This window comes from Salvelinus sp. IW2-2015, linkage group LG4p, assembly GCF_002910315.2.
Source record: "Salvelinus sp. IW2-2015 linkage group LG4p, ASM291031v2, whole genome shotgun sequence".
Lineage (NCBI taxonomy): Eukaryota > Metazoa > Chordata > Actinopteri > Salmoniformes > Salmonidae > Salvelinus > Salvelinus sp. IW2-2015.
This window is the reverse complement of record NC_036841.1, coordinates 25,366,404-25,382,304: the sequence shown is the minus strand read 5'-3', so window position 1 is coordinate 25,382,304 and position 15,901 is coordinate 25,366,404. Positions and strand designations below refer to the sequence as shown.

General features: G+C 47.5%; 1 protein-coding gene and 1 non-coding gene across 2 annotated transcripts in view; both read left to right on the top strand.

Moving 5' to 3' along the window:
• The window catches only part of LOC111960753 (eukaryotic translation initiation factor 4 gamma 1-like), a 62,285-nt gene that overhangs the window by 34,814 nt on the left and 11,570 nt on the right, over positions 1–15,901 (top strand). The window contains 7 exon segments of the mRNA XM_070439156.1: positions 5,811–5,927; positions 6,122–6,194; positions 6,455–7,354; positions 9,024–9,112; positions 9,348–9,449; positions 9,451–9,532; positions 11,170–11,303. Coding sequence (XP_070295257.1) covers positions 5,811–5,927; positions 6,122–6,194; positions 6,455–7,354; positions 9,024–9,112; positions 9,348–9,449; positions 9,451–9,532; positions 11,170–11,303 — 1,497 coding nt within the window.
• LOC111960808 (small nucleolar RNA SNORA17) lies at positions 8,738–8,863 on the top strand. Its single transcript, XR_002876914.1, has one exon. It is a non-coding gene; the product is annotated as a small nucleolar RNA SNORA17 (small nucleolar RNA).

The window sequence follows — 15,901 nt, the reverse complement described above, 5'->3', positions numbered from 1 at the left end:
AAATACAAGCCTTAGGTCATTAATATGGTCGAATCCGGAAACTATCATCTCGAAAACAAAACATTTATTCTTTCAGTGAAATACGTTAACCGTTCCGTATTTTATCTAACGGGTGGCCTCCATAAGTCAAATATTCCTGTTACATTGCACAACCTTCAATGTTATATCATAATTACGTAAAATTCTGGCAAATTAGTTCRCAATGAGCCAGGCGGCCCAAACTGTTGCATATACCCCTGACTCTGCGTGCAATGAACGCAAGAGAAGTGACACAATTTCACCTGGTTAATATTGCCTGCTAACCTGGATTTCTTTTAGTTCAATATGCAGGTTTAAAAATATATACTTCTGTGTATTGATTTTAAGAAAGGCATTGATGTTTATGGTTAGGTACACGTTGGAGCAACAACAGTCCTTTTTTGAAAATGCGCACCGCATCGATTATATGCAACGCAGGACACGCTAGATAAACTAGTAATATCATCGACCATGTGTAGTTATAACTATTGATGATGATTGATTGATTGTTTTTATAAAAAGTTTAATGCTAGCTAGCAACTTACCGTGGCTTCTTACTGCATTCGCGTAACAGGCAGGCTCCTCGTGAGGCAGGTGGTTAGAGCGTTGGACTAGTTAACCGTAAGGTTGCAAGATTGAATCCCTGAGCTGACAAGGTAAAAATCTGTCGTTCTGCCCCTGAACAAGGCAGTTAACCCACCGTTCCTAGGCCGGCATTGAAAATAAGAATGTTTTCTTAACTGACTTAACTGACTGACTAGTTAAATAAAGGTGTAAAAAWWWWWWTTAAGAAGGCAAAATCGGCGTCCAAAAATACCGATGTCCAATTATGAAAACTTGAAATCGGCCCTAATTAATTGGCCATTCCGATTAATCGGTCGACCTCTGTATATTAGACACCGGTTAGTCAGCCTCTCCTTCTGGTTGTGGTATGTACATACAGTCACTGTGGGGACGACGTCCTCAATGCACTTATTGATAAAGCCAGTGACTGATGTATTCCTTAATGTCATCGGAAGAATCCCGGAACATATTCCAGTCTGTGATAGCAAAACAGTCCTGTAGTTTAGCTTCTGCTTCATCTGACCATTTTTTTATAGACCGAGTCACTGGTGCTTCCTGCTTAAATTTTTGTTTGTAAGCAGGAATCAGGAGGATAGAGTTGTGGTCGGATTTACCAAATGGAGGGCGAGGGAGAGCTTTGTACGCGTATGTGTGGATTACAGGTGATCTAGAATTTTGTTTTTTTTCTGGTTGCACATTTAACATGTTGATAGAGATTTGGTAGAACTGATTTAAGTTTCCCTACATTAAAGTCTCCGGCCACTAGGAGCACCGCCTCTGGRTGAGTGGTTTTCTGTTAGCTTATTTCCTTAAAGCTGACTGAGTGYGGTCTTAGTGCCAGCATCTGTTTGTTGTGGTAAATAAACAGCCACGAAAAGTATAGCTGAGAACTCTCTAGGCAAGTAGTGTGGCCTGCAATTTATCACAATATACTCTACTTCAGGCGAGCAAAATCTAGAGACTTCCTTAGATTTCCTGCACCAACTGTTGTTTACAAATATGCACAGACCGCCCCCCCTCGTCTTACCGGAGTGTGCTATTCTATCTTGCCGGTGCAGCGTATATCCCGCTAGCTGAATATCCATGTCGTCATTCAGCCACGATTCCGTGAAACATAGGATATTACAGTTTTTGACTCGAAGCGAGGCGACCATCTCTATCGGCACCGTCTTTTGTCCTGCCCATAAACCCTCTGAATGGCACACATACACAATCCATGTCTCAATTGTATCGAGGCTTATAAAAATCCTTCTTTAACCTGTCTCCTCCCCTTCATCTACACTAATGGAAATCGATTTAACAGGTGACATCAATAAGAGATCATAGCTTTCACCTGGATTCACCTGGTCGCTGGATTCATTGTATGAGCAGGTGTTCCTAGTGTTTTCTACACATTGTGTAGTGAGCAATATGTTTGAAACATGAAATCGTAGTATTGAATATATATATGTATATATGTATGTATGTGTGTGTGTGTGTGTGTGTGTGTATATATATGTGTATGTACACACACATAGTTCCAAATGTATTGAGAATGACACAAATATTCATTTTCATAAAGTCTGCTGCCTCAGTGTCTTTAGATATTTTTGTCAGATGTTACTATGGAATTCTGAAGTATAATTACAAGCATTTCATAAGTGTCAAAGGCTTTTATTGACAATTACATGAAGTTGATGCAGAGAGTCAATATTTGCCGTGCTGACCCTTCTTTTTCAAGACCTCTGCAATCCGCCCTGGCATGCTGTCAATTAACTTCTGGGCCACATCCTGACTGATGGCAGCCCAGTCTTGCATACTCAATGCTTGGAGTTTTGTCAGAATTTGTGGGTTTTTGTTTGTCCACCCGTCTCTTGAGGATTGACCACACGTTCTCAATGGGATTAAGGTTTGGGGAGTTTCCTGGCCATGGGCCCAAGATGTTTTGTTCCCCGAGCCACTTAGTTATCACTTTTGCCTTTTGGCAAGGTGCTCCATCATGCTATTAAAGGCATTGTTCGTCACCAAACTGTTCTTGGATGGTTGGGAGAAGTTGCTCTCGGAGGATGTGTTGGTACCATTCTTTATTCATGGCTGTGTTCTTAGGCAAAATTGTGAGTGAGCCCACTCCCTTGGCTGAGAAGCAACCCCACACATGAATGGTCTCAGGATGCTTTACTTTTGGCATGACACAGGACTGATGGTAGCGCTCAACTCTCCGGACAAGCTTTTTTCCGGATGCCCCAAACAATCGGAAAGGGGATTCATCAGAGAAAATGACTTTACCCCAGTCCTCAACAGTCCAATCCCTGTACCTTTTGCAGAATATCAGTCTGTCCCTGATGTTTTCCTAGAGAGAAGTGGCTTCTTTGCTGCCCTTCTTGACACCAGGCCATCCTCCAAAATTCTTCGCCTCACTGTGCGTGCAGATGCACTCACACCTGCCTGCTGCCATTCCTGAGCAAGCTCTGTACTGGTGGTGCCCCGATCCCGCAGCTGAATCAACTTTAGGAGGCGGTCCTGACGCTTGCTGGACTTTCTTGGGCGCCCTGAAGCCTTCTTCACAACAATTGAACCGCTCTCCTTGAAGTTCCTGATGATCCGATAAATGGTTGATTTAGGTGCAATCTTACTGGCAATATCCTTGCCTGTGAAGCCCTTTTTGTGCAAAGCAATGATGACGGCACGTGTTTCCTTCCAGGTAACCATGGTTTACAGAGGAAGAACAATGATTCCAAGCACCACCCTCCTTTTGAAGCTTCCAGTCTGTTATTCGAACTCAATCAGCATGACAGAGTGATCACCAGCCTTGTCATAGTCAACACTCACACCTGTGTTAACGAGAGAATCACTGACATGATGTCAGCTGGTCCTTTTGTGGCAGGGCTGAAATGCAGTGGATAGGTTTTTGGGGGGTTCAGTTCATTTGAATGGCAAAGRAAGACATTGATCAGATGAATTGCAATTCATTGCAATCTTCATAACATTCTGGAGTATATGTAAATTGCCGTCATACAAACTGAGGCAGCAGGCTTTGTGGAAATTTATATTTGTGTCATTCTCAAAACTTTTGGCCACGACTGTGTATATATAATCGTGAGAATCGCAATTCGTATTGTATCGGTACCTAAGTATTGTCATAATATTGTATTGTGAGGTCCCTGGCAATTCCCAGTCCTACTGTCTATGGTGGACTTGGCTGGGCTGGTTTCTTAGTACCTCAATGGCAGACTACTGATCAAGTTTGCCTTTTGTTCTACTGCACTCTGTTGGACTGAACTGATTTGTCCCTGTGCTGATCTGACTAAAGTGGACCTGGCTGATCAGGTTTGACTGTGCTCTATGGTAGACTGATCTAGTCTGCAGCGCGTCTGTTTTCTACGATGTGCTAGGTTTATCGAATTGAGTATCTGTGTTCAGAATGGTGGACTCGTCTCCAGTGTATCTGTGCTCTGTATGGTACGGTGGGCCTGGCTGCTTTATCACTGGCTGTGGGAGCATGCAGCAGGCTGTGGTTGCTGTGGCGGACTTTGGCCGGCAAAGCTGTCCTGTCCCACGCTGCTCAAGGTCCTTCAGAGACTCTCCCAGTCCCACTAGGAGGAGGGTAGACGGGGGACTGGAGAGGAAGCGCTGCAGCGGCACGCCACGCAGTGAGTCATGCTTCAGCCAGTCTGTCTGAGCCACGCTGTGTCTTTCTATATGGTTTYAAAAATGTCTGCCGGTATTCTGGCAAAAGAGTATGAAGAGTAAAGCTGTTTTTCAGCCGCGCTAAGCAGACTACTTAGTCGTAGCTGTCTTGTAAATGTGAGTAATTGTATCCATTTTTTTTATTTTGTTAACAACTGCCTTCAAGCAGTGCATTGGCCTGTATTTTTTCCCTCCCCTGCTCTCCATAAAAAAAAATTCTCCTCACTCTCTCTGGGTAGAGGAAGGGGGAGTTAAAGGACATGTCAGCACATAGCTCAGCTCCACGTGGCTTCCATTCTCCTCCCCCTCTGAGCCGGAAGCACAATGGCTGACCAATCTCCTCCCCTTCTCTCTCTCGCTGTCTTTGCTGCTGCTTCTGTGGCATTCCCCGTCTCCCCTCTTCCATCCACTGCCCCTCCCTCTCCCCCAGGAAGAGGCTGAAATATTTAGGAGTGTGCACAGAATGACAGAAAAGCAGCTGAGATAGGAAACATTTATTTTGTATTTATACATTTTTTTGCACTACCCTGATCTTATTGGCTGAGTTTTATATATTTTTTTATATATATATATATTTTTTTCTGGAATCCCTCTTCCCTCTCCCCCCCCTCTCTTTGGCCCCCTTTGACTCTGTAGTTCGGTGGGCGGGGGCGCTTGCATTCCAGTGCTGCAGCTCCACAAGGCCAGTCACTCTGGCTTCTCTCGCTCGTTCTGTACGTGTGTGTGTGAGCTGGGAACGAGGCTCTGCCCTGTTGGCTCTGCTCACTGAGTTGTTGAGGGAGTAGGCTACGTGCGTGTTCCCAGGCCGAAAGCTCAACTCCGGGCCCCAGGATGAGAGAGGCCTGCTAAGGACTCTGGAGCCTGTCCGTGTGCCAGGTAAATGACTCTACCAGCGGGGGAATGTGCTGGCTCACGCCTGTTGCTAACAACTCTAAGTGTGTGACAGAGAGAGAGGAGAGTTTGTGATAGAAAACATGTGGCTCTGTGTAAGGGCACGCCTTGTGAGTAATCCGTTTTTCAGAAGTTTGAAGGAGTACTGTACGATGTGCTTTTAAGTAACATCAAATCTGTCTAGTTTTCTTGGTGTAGTTTGAGTGATCATATGGCGAGAGCAAAGAAAATGCACTGGAATTTGTTCACTTGGCTGAAGTTGAGTTTGTCAAATTTTGTTGGGTAAGAATTCACTAAAACAAGGCAGCAGTCCATGTAGAAATCTGTTTGTGGGGCTGGTGTTTCTTGTGTCAGTATGTGAGAAATGTAGCTCTGCTGAATGAGAAGACGCTGCTAGGCCACAGCCCTACTGTACAACACAAGACTTTTGGAAACAGGGCCTAGCATCATAGAAAGCAGTTAGTTGTGACAGCTCTTCTCTTCAGCTTTCTCCTCCCCCTCTGTCTCCTTTATTCTCGCTCTTTCTTTTTTGCTCTCCCTCTCCTTTAGAAAGTGAATGAACCTAGAGCGAATAACAAGTTTTTCTTTAAGGCTTTCACGCATTCTCTCGCTCCTTTTTTCTATATTGTTATTCTTGTATCCCTCACTGTTGTCTTGTGTCCTCTCTACAGATCATAATACGAGACCCTAACCAGGGTGGTAAAGACATCACTGAGGAGATTATGTCAGGGGGCACTCGCAGTGGCACCACCCCCACACCCCCACAGATGAGCGACGACTCTTCAGAGGTGAGCTACCGTACCCTCGTCACCAACCATCATCCCTTTACACACCTTTAGCTACTATACAGTCACGTATCTGTCTAATATGAAAACAAAATGTCTGCCCATCCATTGTTTCTAACCTGTCAAAAGGCTGTCATATGGTTGTGTTCACTCGCGTTCCCTAATGTTTGGGTGTTGTTGTTCTGTCCCTCCTTTAGTCATCTGGATCAGAGGGCCCAGCCGTTGCCCAGGCCAACGGTGAAAACGTGACACCTGTCGTGGTCAGACCAGGTGAGTTGGCTGAGGGGTCAGGTGATCTTGAAGGATGTAGCTGGCCGTCTCTCATTGGTTCACATCCTGTATATAGAAGTCATTTTTTGTGAATTTGAATAAATCACACAGACAAAATGCTCCGTTGGAAAGGTCCCATGCATTTTGACCATCTAATAACGGATTGATAATAAGTGGGTAATTATCAAATGACAAGGGTATATTTTAACATTAGTATTGTACTATCGACCACATCCTCAAGCATCTCTTTTCCTCGTCAGATGACAGAGGGAAACCTGCAGCCACACTCATCACTGGCCCCCCAGCCCTGTCTAAAACCTCTGAACTGGTCAAGACTGCCCCTGCCCCTACAGAGGTCAAACTCCCAGACACGGACTGTAAATCCCCTTCCTTACCCCAGGACCTACCCACACCCCCGCGGGTAACTACCACCCTCCACACTACTGCCCCTGGTACCCCCCCACCCTCAACTAGTCCCATTGCAGACATGATGGACGCACCAGCCCCRGCCGCTGCTCCAGCCCTATCTGCCCCTAAAGTGCCTGCTTACCCTGCACCCCTGCCYGAACCCCGCCCCACTCCTGCAGCCGAGGAGCAGCCCTCAGCCGCCAAGGATACGCGGGAGGAGGTGAAGAAGAAGAAAGAGGAGATTAAAGAGGTGACGGAGGCTAGAGCAGTGACTACATCATCTAAACCTGAGCCTTCCCTTGCTCCAGTGACCAACCCTAGCAGCAGCACTAACGGTGTGTCTGCCACCCAGCCACTCCCAGAGGAGGAGCCATCAGCCCTGTCCATCACCATGCCCTCTCCCCAGGCAGCAAAACCCCCGCTGGAGTCTCCCATCGCCCAGCCAGAGGAGCTCCGGCTGCCCAACGGCCTGCCGCTCCCTAGCCCCCAGGACCCTGAGAAGGTTTCTGCAGAGTCGTCTGAGTGTGACCTCAGCCCCATCGCTGAGCCTGAGGTGACCCCATTACAGAGGGAGGCACCCGCGTCTGTCGCCGCCACGGTCACGCCCGACCCCGTTGTCCAGGCGACCGTTGCCCCCGTGGTCCTAGCTGAGACTGCTAGTACTACAGAGGTAACCCCTCACCAAATGGAAGACGAGATGGACTCTCCACCATCACAGCGCACCACCCCACCCGGGGCGAATTCTATGCAAGGTCAGTATCAGTCTGACTCTCACTGTTTCTCCCTTTCTTTTCTCTATCTAGATCAGGTATTCCCAAACTGGGGCAATGCCGTCAGGGGGACACCAAATAAAAATGTGATTACAATTTATTTATTTATTTCACATTTTCAAACAGTCCATTTATATTTTCCAACGGGGCTATACATTTGGGTTTGGTTTTTTCTCTCGTTTCACTGCCAAAAATAAAATTAAACCATCTAGTGTTAAGCAAAATATCATGTCAAATACAGGTAGCCTAGTCAAATAATTAACATCCAATCACATTAACCGTTACTCTCTCGTGGGAATTCCACTAACGGTCTGTATGTAGCCAAACGTAGCTGCTGCTCATGTTGGTATCTGTCCTGATGGTGCAAAAGCCATGACAGGGAGACATAGTGGAGTGGTAACGCCCGTGCAAGCAGTTGCTCCCAGCGCCACTTGGGTACACTGCAGCATCCACCGAGAGGCTCTTGCTGCCAAGGGAATGCCTGACAGCTTGATAGATGTTTTGGACACTACAGTGACAATGTCAAATGTGATATAGTGAAGCACCTGAGTGAGTTGGGTGCGCAATTACGCAGGTACTTTCATGAAATGGATGACACAAACAACTGGATTTGTTTTCCCTTTCATGCCCTGCCTCCAGTCCACTGAACAAGAGAGCCTCATCGAAATTCTCTGAAAATGTAATTTAATCAGAAGCCACTGCCAGATTTCTGAGTATCCTGCCTTGGCAAATTGTGCTGTTAAGAAACTGATGCCCTTTGCAACCACGTACCTATGTGAGAGTGGATTCTCGGCCCTCACTAGCATGAAAACTAAATACAGGCACAAACTGTGTATGGAAAATTATTTAAGCCTGAGACTCCAATTACAACCCAACATTGCAGAGTTATGTGCATCCTTTCAAGCACACCCTTCACCCTTTCAAATACCCGTCATTATCCTGTGGTGAGTTATTCACAATTTTCGATTAACAAATAAGGTTTTATATGTAAGATGGTTAAATAAAGARCAAAATTATTGATTATTATTATTTGTGCCCTGGTTCTATAAGAGCTCTTTGTCACTTCCCATGAGCCGGGTTGTGACAAAAACTCAGTCATTCTTATGTTTAATAAATGTATCGTATAGTGTGTGTGTGKCAGGTTTATTTACAATGATGGCAAAAAACACAATTTGAGAGTGTGCTGACCCTGGTACCTGAGGGGGTACGCAGCTGGAGGTGGAATGTTTGAAGGGGTAGGGGCATTTAAAAAGTTTGGGAACCACTGATCTAGATCCATCTGTCTGTCATTCAACCACATTGTCTTTCTTAATTCCTAACCCTACCCCTTGGCACTTTGTGAAGATAAGACATTGGCTAGGAGGATCTGCCCCTTGAGGCGTTGCAGTCTGACTGTCTGTCGAGCATGTGTCATGAGGGGCAGAGTGACAGGGTTRTGTCTACGCCGAGGACACAGAATAGTGGGTACTTGGAATGATAATAGCGCCAACAGAAAGCCATAAAAATAAAGCTTTGGATAGGTGTCAATGTGGTAACCGCTCCACCTTGATTTCTGAGTTTGGGTGCTAGGGTTTGGGTGCTAGTGTTGGATTGGTATTGAGTGTCAGTCCATAGAGGTTTAGTCTGACTGTTGGTGGTGTTCTGCTTGTAGCTGCTGTTTCTGTGCCTAAGAAGAAGAGGAAGATGAAGGATCTGAACATAAAGGAGGCTGTTGGAGACCTCCTGGATGCCTTTAAGGAGGTCCGTTCACACAAACTACCTACTCCATTCATATCAAATACACCACCCACGCCATGTCATATCAAAGTTTTAAGAATGCCTGGTTTTATAGACTAATACTCTTTCCTCTACCCCCCCTCTTCTTGTCCCTCGGCCTCTCCCCATCTGCTCCCCCCTGTCTGTCTCGCCCGCTCTCTCTCCTCCTCTGCCACTCCCGCTCGCTCTCGCACCCCTTCTCTTCTCTCCCCCTCTCCAGGAGCAGGTAGTGCAGAGCCCGCCAGAGCAGGCCACACCCACTTCTGCCTCTGACACCGAGGAGCCCCGCCCACCGCCACCCCTGCCGTCGCAGGAGGGGATGAGACGTGGAGGAGCAGGAGGACAAACTGGATGCAGAGAACATTGAACCCAAGCCGGGGAATCTGAAGTACCAGTACAAAGAGGGTGGGTTCTGACCTTGGCCCTAACCAGAGAGTGGGTTTTGAACCTTGGCCCTAGCAGAGGGGGGGTTCTGACCTTGGCCCTAAGAAGAGAGTGGGTTCTGAACCTTGGCCCTAAGAAGAGGGTGGGTTCTGACCTTGGCCCTAAGAAGAGAGTGGGTTCTGAACCTTGGCCTTAGAAGAGGGTGGGTTCTGAACCTTGGCCCTAAGAAGAGGGTGGGTTCTGAACCTTGGCCCTAAGAGAGTGGGTTTTGAACCTTGGCCCTAAGAAGAGAGTGGGTTCTGAACCTTGGCCCTAAGAAGAGAGTGGGTTTTGAACCTTGGCCTAAGAGAGGGGTGGGTTTGAACCTTGGCCCTAAGAAGAGAGTGGGTTTTGAACCTTGGCCCTAAGAAGAGAGTGGGTTCTGAACCTTGGCCCTAAGAGAGAGTGGGTTTTGAACCTTGGCCCTAAGAAGAGAGTGGGTTCTGAACCTTGGCCCTAAGAAGAGATGGGTTTCTGAACCTTGCCCTAAGAGAGAGTGGGTTCTGAACCTTGGCCCTAAGAGAGGGTGGTTTCTGAACCTTGGCCCTAGAAGAGAGTGGGTTCTGACCTTGGCCCTAAGAAGAGAGTGGGTTCTGAACCTTGGCCCTAAGAAGAGGTGGGTTCTGACCCTTGGCCCTAAGAGAGAGTGGTTCTGAACCTGGCCTAAGAAGAGAGTGGTTCTGAACCTTGGCCCTAAGAAGAGAGTGGGTTTTGAACCTTGGCCCTAAGAAGGGGTGGGTTCTGAACCTTGGCCCTAAAAGAGAGTGGGTTTTGAACCTTGGCCCTAAGAAGAGAGTGGGTTTTGAACCTTGGCCCTAAGAAGAGAGTGGGTTCTGAACCTTGGCCTAAGAAGAGAGGTGGGTTCTGAACCTTGGCCCTAAGAAGAGAGTGGGTTCTGAACCTTGGCCTAAGAAGAGATGGGTTCTGAACCTTGGCCCGCAAGAGAGGTGGGTTCTGAACCTTGGCCCTAAGAAGAGAGTGGGTTCTGAACCTTGGCCCTAAGAAGAGAGTGGGTTCTGCAACCTTGGCCCTAAGAGAGAGAGTGGGTTCTGACCTTGGCCCTAAGAAGAGAGTGGGTTCTGAACCTTGGCCCTAAGAAGAGAGTGGGTACTGAACCTTGGCCTAGAGAGAGTGGGTTCTGAACCTTGGCCCTAAGAAGAGAGTGGGTTCTGAACCTTGGCCCTAAGAAGAGAGTGGGTTCTGAACCTTGGCCCTAAGAAGAGAGTGGGTTCTGAACCTTGGCCCTAAGCAGAGGGTGGGTTCTGAACCTTGGCCCTAAGAAGAGAGTGGGTTCTGAACCTTGGCCCTAAGAGGCTGTGTAACATTTATATACTTAGAAACGTTATTCTCTACACCTGATCTCACAGGGTCTGCCTTTACTGTCAGTCAAGAGGATGCAAAGTTTAACTTTTTTGGAAATGCTTTGTCAGAGCATGGGTCCTAAAGTCCCATTTGACATCAATGTATGATTTTTTTTTTTAAGTGAAACATTAGTGAAACTGAGCGATACTCAGTTCGGATGCCAGACTAAATACCCCAACTCTACCAACCTAAACTATACTGATGAAAACTCACATAATGTGATTCCTCTATAATTCCTTGTTCCTCCTCTCCTCCAGAACTATGTAGGCCTATAGACCCAGAGGAGAAGAAGAGGTATGACAGGGACTTCCTGCTGGGCTTCCAGTTCATCAGTGCTGCCATGTCCAAGCCTGAGGGCCTGCCTCAGATCAGTGATGTGGTGCTGGACAAGGTACAGTACAACTCTGTCCCCTGCTGGACTGGAGTAACCACTGCACACTCCATTCGATAATTGTATTTATTTTGTCTTTCTTTGTATCCATCATTCTCGCTCTCTCTTCCTGGTACTACTTCTCTCTCTCTACTCCTGGTACTACTTCTCTCTCTCTACTCCTGGTACTACTTCTCCCTCTTTCTTCCTGGTACTACTTCTCTCTCTTTCTTCCTGGTACTACTTCTCTCTCTCTTCCTGGTACTACTTCTCTCTCTCTACTCCTGGTACTACTTCTCTCTCTCTCTACTCCTGGTACTACTTCTCTCTCTCTACTCCTGGTACTACTTCTCTCTCTCTGTAAGTAACCAGGAGGTAGAGAGGAGAAGTAGTTCCAGAAGAGAGAGGGAGAAGTAAAAGGTACCGGAGAAGAAAGAGGGAGAAGTAGTACCAGGAGTAGAGAGGGAGAAGTAGTTACCAGGAAGAAAGGAGGGAGAAGTAGTACCAGGAGCGAGAGGGAGAAGTAGTACCAGGAGTAGAGAGAAGGAGAAGTAGTAACCAGGAAGAGAGAGAGGAGAAGTAGTACCAGGAAGAAAGAGGAGAAGTAGTACCAGGAAAGAGAGAGGGAGAAGTAGTACCAGGAAGAGAGAGGGAGAAGTAGTACCGAGAAAGAGAGAAGTAGTACCAGGAGTAGAGAGGAGAGAAGTAGGTACCAGGAAGAGAGAGGGAGAAGTAGTACCAGGAAGAGAAAGAGGAGAAGTAGTACCAGGAAGAAGAGGGGAAGTAGTACCAGGAGTAGAGAGGGAGAAGTAGTACCAGGAAAGAGGGAGAAAGAGACGCAGGAGTGAAGAAAGTAGACCAGGAGAGAGAGTAAGTAGTACAGGAGTAGAGAGAAGAGACGGAGAAGAAGAGAAAGTACCAGGAAGAAAGAGGGAGAAGTAGTACCAGGAGTAGAGAGAAGTAGTACCAGGAAGAAAGAGGAGAAGTAGTACCAGGAGTTAAGAGAGAGAGAAGTAGTACCAGGAAGAGAGAGGAGAAGTAGTACAGGAGTGAGAGAGAGAAGTATTACCAGGAGTAGAGAGAGAGAAGTAGACAGGAAGAGAGAGGAGAAGTAGTACCAGGAAGAGAGGGAGAAGTGTACAGAGAGAGAGAGAAGTGTACCAGGAAGAAAGAGGAGAAGTAGTACAGGAAGAAAGAGAAAAGTAGTTACCAGGAAGAAAGAGGGAGAAGTAGTACCAGAGTAGAGAGAGAGAAGTAGTACCAGGAAGAGAGAGCGAGAATGATGGATACAAGAAGAAAAATAAAAAAATAATTAAATACAATTATCGAGTGGAGTGTGCAGTGGTTATCCATCAGCAGGGGACAGAGTTGTTGTACTGTCCAGCCACACATCACTGATCTGAGGCAGGCCCTCAGGCTTGGACATGGCAGCACTGTGACTGGAAAGCCCAGCAGGAAGTCCCTGTCATACCTCTTCTTCTCCTCTGGGTCTATAGGCTACATAGTTCTGGAGGAGAGAGGAACAAGGAAATTATAGAGGAATCACATTATGTGAGTTTTCATCAGTATAGTTTAGTTGGTAGAGGTTGGGGTATTTAGTTGGCATCCGAACTGAGTATCGCTCAGTTTCACTAATGTTTCACTTAAAAAAAAAAAATCATACATTGATGGTCAAATGGGACTTTAGGAACCCATGCTCTGACAAAGCATTTCCAAAAAAGTTTTGCATCCTCTTGACTGACAGTAAAGGCAGACCTGTGAGATCAGGTGTAGAGAATAACGTTTCTAAGTAATAAATGTTACACAGCCTCTTAGGGCCAAGGTTTCAGAACCCACTCTCTTTAGGGCAAGGTTCAGAACCCCTCTCTCTTAGGGCCAAGGTTCGAACCCACTCTCTCTTAGGGGCCGAGGTTAGTAACCACTCTCTTCTTAGGGCCAAGGTTCAACACCACTTTCTCTTAGGGCAAGGTTCAGACCCATCTCTTCTAGGCCAATGGTCAGAACCACTCTCTTCTTAGGGCAGCGAGCCTCCTCTTGGCCAGTTCAGAACACTCTCTTTTGGGCCAAGGTTCAGAACCACTCTCTCTTGGAAGGTAGCCACCTCTTAGGGCCAAGTTCAGAACCCACTCTCTTCTTAGGGCCAAGGTTCAGAACCCACTCTCTGCTTAGGGCCAAGGTTCAGAATCTCTCAGGCAAGTTCGACCCTCTTTCTAGGGCCAAGGTTCAGAACCCATCTCTTCTTAGGGCCAAGGTTCAGAACCCACTCTCTTTTAGGCCAAGGTTCAGACACCCTCTAGGCCCAAGGTTCAACCCACTTCTTCTTAGGGCCAAGGTTCAGAACCCCTTCTTCTTAGGGCCAAGGTTAGAACCCTCTCTTTTAGGGCAAGGTTTCAGAACCCACCTTCTTTAGGGCAAGGTCAGAACACTCTCTTCTTAGGCCAAGGTTCAACCACTCTTCTTAGGCAGGTTCAGAACCCACTTCTTTAGGGCCAAGGTTCAGAACCTCTCCTCTTAGGGCCAAGGTTCAGAACCACTCTCTTCTTAGGGCAAGGTTCAGAACACTCTCTTTAGGGCCAAGGTTCAGAACCCACTCTCTTCTTAGGGCAAGGTTCAGAACCCACTCTCTTCTTAGGGCCAAGTTCAGAACCCACTCTCTCTAGGGCCAAGGTTCAAACCCACTCTCTTCTTAGGCCAGGTCAGAACCAACACTCTTCTTAGGCCAAGGTTCAGAACCCACTCTCTCTTAGGGCAAGGTTCAGACCCACTCTCTGCTTAGGGCCAAGGTTCAGAACCCAGCTCTTGCTTAGGGCAAGGTTCAGAACCTCTCTTCTTAGGGCCAAGGTTCAGAACCCACTCTCTTCTTAGGGCCAAGGTTCAGACCCACTCTCTTCTTAGGGCAAGGTTCAGAACCCACTTCTTTCTTAGGGCAAGGTAAACCCACTCTCTTTTAGGGCCAAAGGTCAGAAACCCACTCTCTTCTTAGGGCGAAGTCAGAACCCACTCTTTCTTAGGGCCAGGTCTAGAACCCTGCTCTTCTTAGGGCAAGGTTCGAAAATTTTAGCAGTTTCACCACTCTCTTCTTAGGGCCAAAGGCGACCCATCTAGAGGAGCCCACTCTCTTCTTAGGGCCAAGGTGTCAGAACCACCTCTCTTAGGGCAAGGTTCAGACCCACTCTCTTCTTAGGGCCAGTCAGAACTGTTGCAAGGTCAAACCACTCGCTTGCTTAGGGCCAAGGTTCAGGGGAAACCGACCTGGTAGGAAGAGGTTGGAAAAGGGGCCACTCTTTGAGGGAGATGGCAGAAGAAACCACTGCTCTCTTAGGGCCAAGGTTCAAACCCACTCTCTCTTTAGGGCCAAGGTTCAGAACCCACTCTTCTTGGGCCAAGTTAACCCCGGGCCAGCGTTCAGACCACTCTCTTCTTAGGGCCAGGTTCAAGAACCCTCTCTACCAAGTTAGCCGGCCAAGGTAGAACCCACCCTCTTCTAGGCCAAGGTTCAGACCCACTCTCTTCTTAGGGCCATAGGTTCAAACCCACCCTTGCTCCGGCCATTAACCCCGTAGGGCAAGGTCAGAAACCCACTCCTTCTGCTAGGGCCAAGGTTTCAAACCACCCTCTTTTTTGGCTTTTTAGGGCCAAGGTTCAGACACCACCTACTGGGCTTAGGGCCAAGGTCTTCAGAACCACCTCTTGGTACTGGTACTCAGATTCCCCGGGCTTTGGGTTCAATGTTCTCTGCATGCAGTTTGTCTCCTTGCTGCCTCCCACGTTCTGCATCCACCCTCTGCGACGGAAGGGGGTGGCGGCTGGGGGCGCTCCTCTGGTGTCGGAGGCAGAAGTGGGTGTGGCCTGCTCTGGCGGGCTTCTGCACTAACCTGCTCCTGGAGGGGGGAGAGAAGAGAAGGAGGTGCGAGCGAGCGAGCGGAGGGAGGCAGAGGAGGAGAGAGAGCGGGCGAGACAGACCGGGGGGAGACAGATGGGGGAGAGACCGAGGGAGAAAAGAGAGGGGGGGGTAGATGAAAGGTATTCTACTATAAAAACCAGGCAATTCATTAAAACTTTGATATGACAATGGCTGGGTGTGTATTTGAATTATAAGGAGTAGGTAGTTTGTGTGAACGGACCTCCTTAAAGGATCCAGGAGTCTCAACAGCTCCGTATGTTCAGATCCTGTCATCTTCCTCTTCTTCTTAAGGCACAGAAACAGCAGCTACAAGCCAGAACACCACCAACACGTCCAGACTAACACCTCTATGGACTGACATCAATACCATCCAACCACTAGCACCCAACCTAGCACCAACTCAGAAATAAGGTGGACGGTACCACATTGACACCTATCCAAACGCTTTAATTTTTTATGGCTTTCTGTTGGCGCTATTATCATTCCAAGTACCCACTATTCTGTGTCCTCGCGTTAGACAAACCCTGTACTCTGCCCCTCATGACACATGCTCGACAGACAGTCAGACTGCGAACGCCTCAAGGGGCTAGATCTCCTAGCCACCATGTCTTATCTTCACCAAGTGTCCAAGGGGTACGGTGTTAGGAATTAGAAAGACAATGGTGGTTTGAATGACAGACAGATGGAATGCTAGATCAGTGGTTCCCAAACTTTT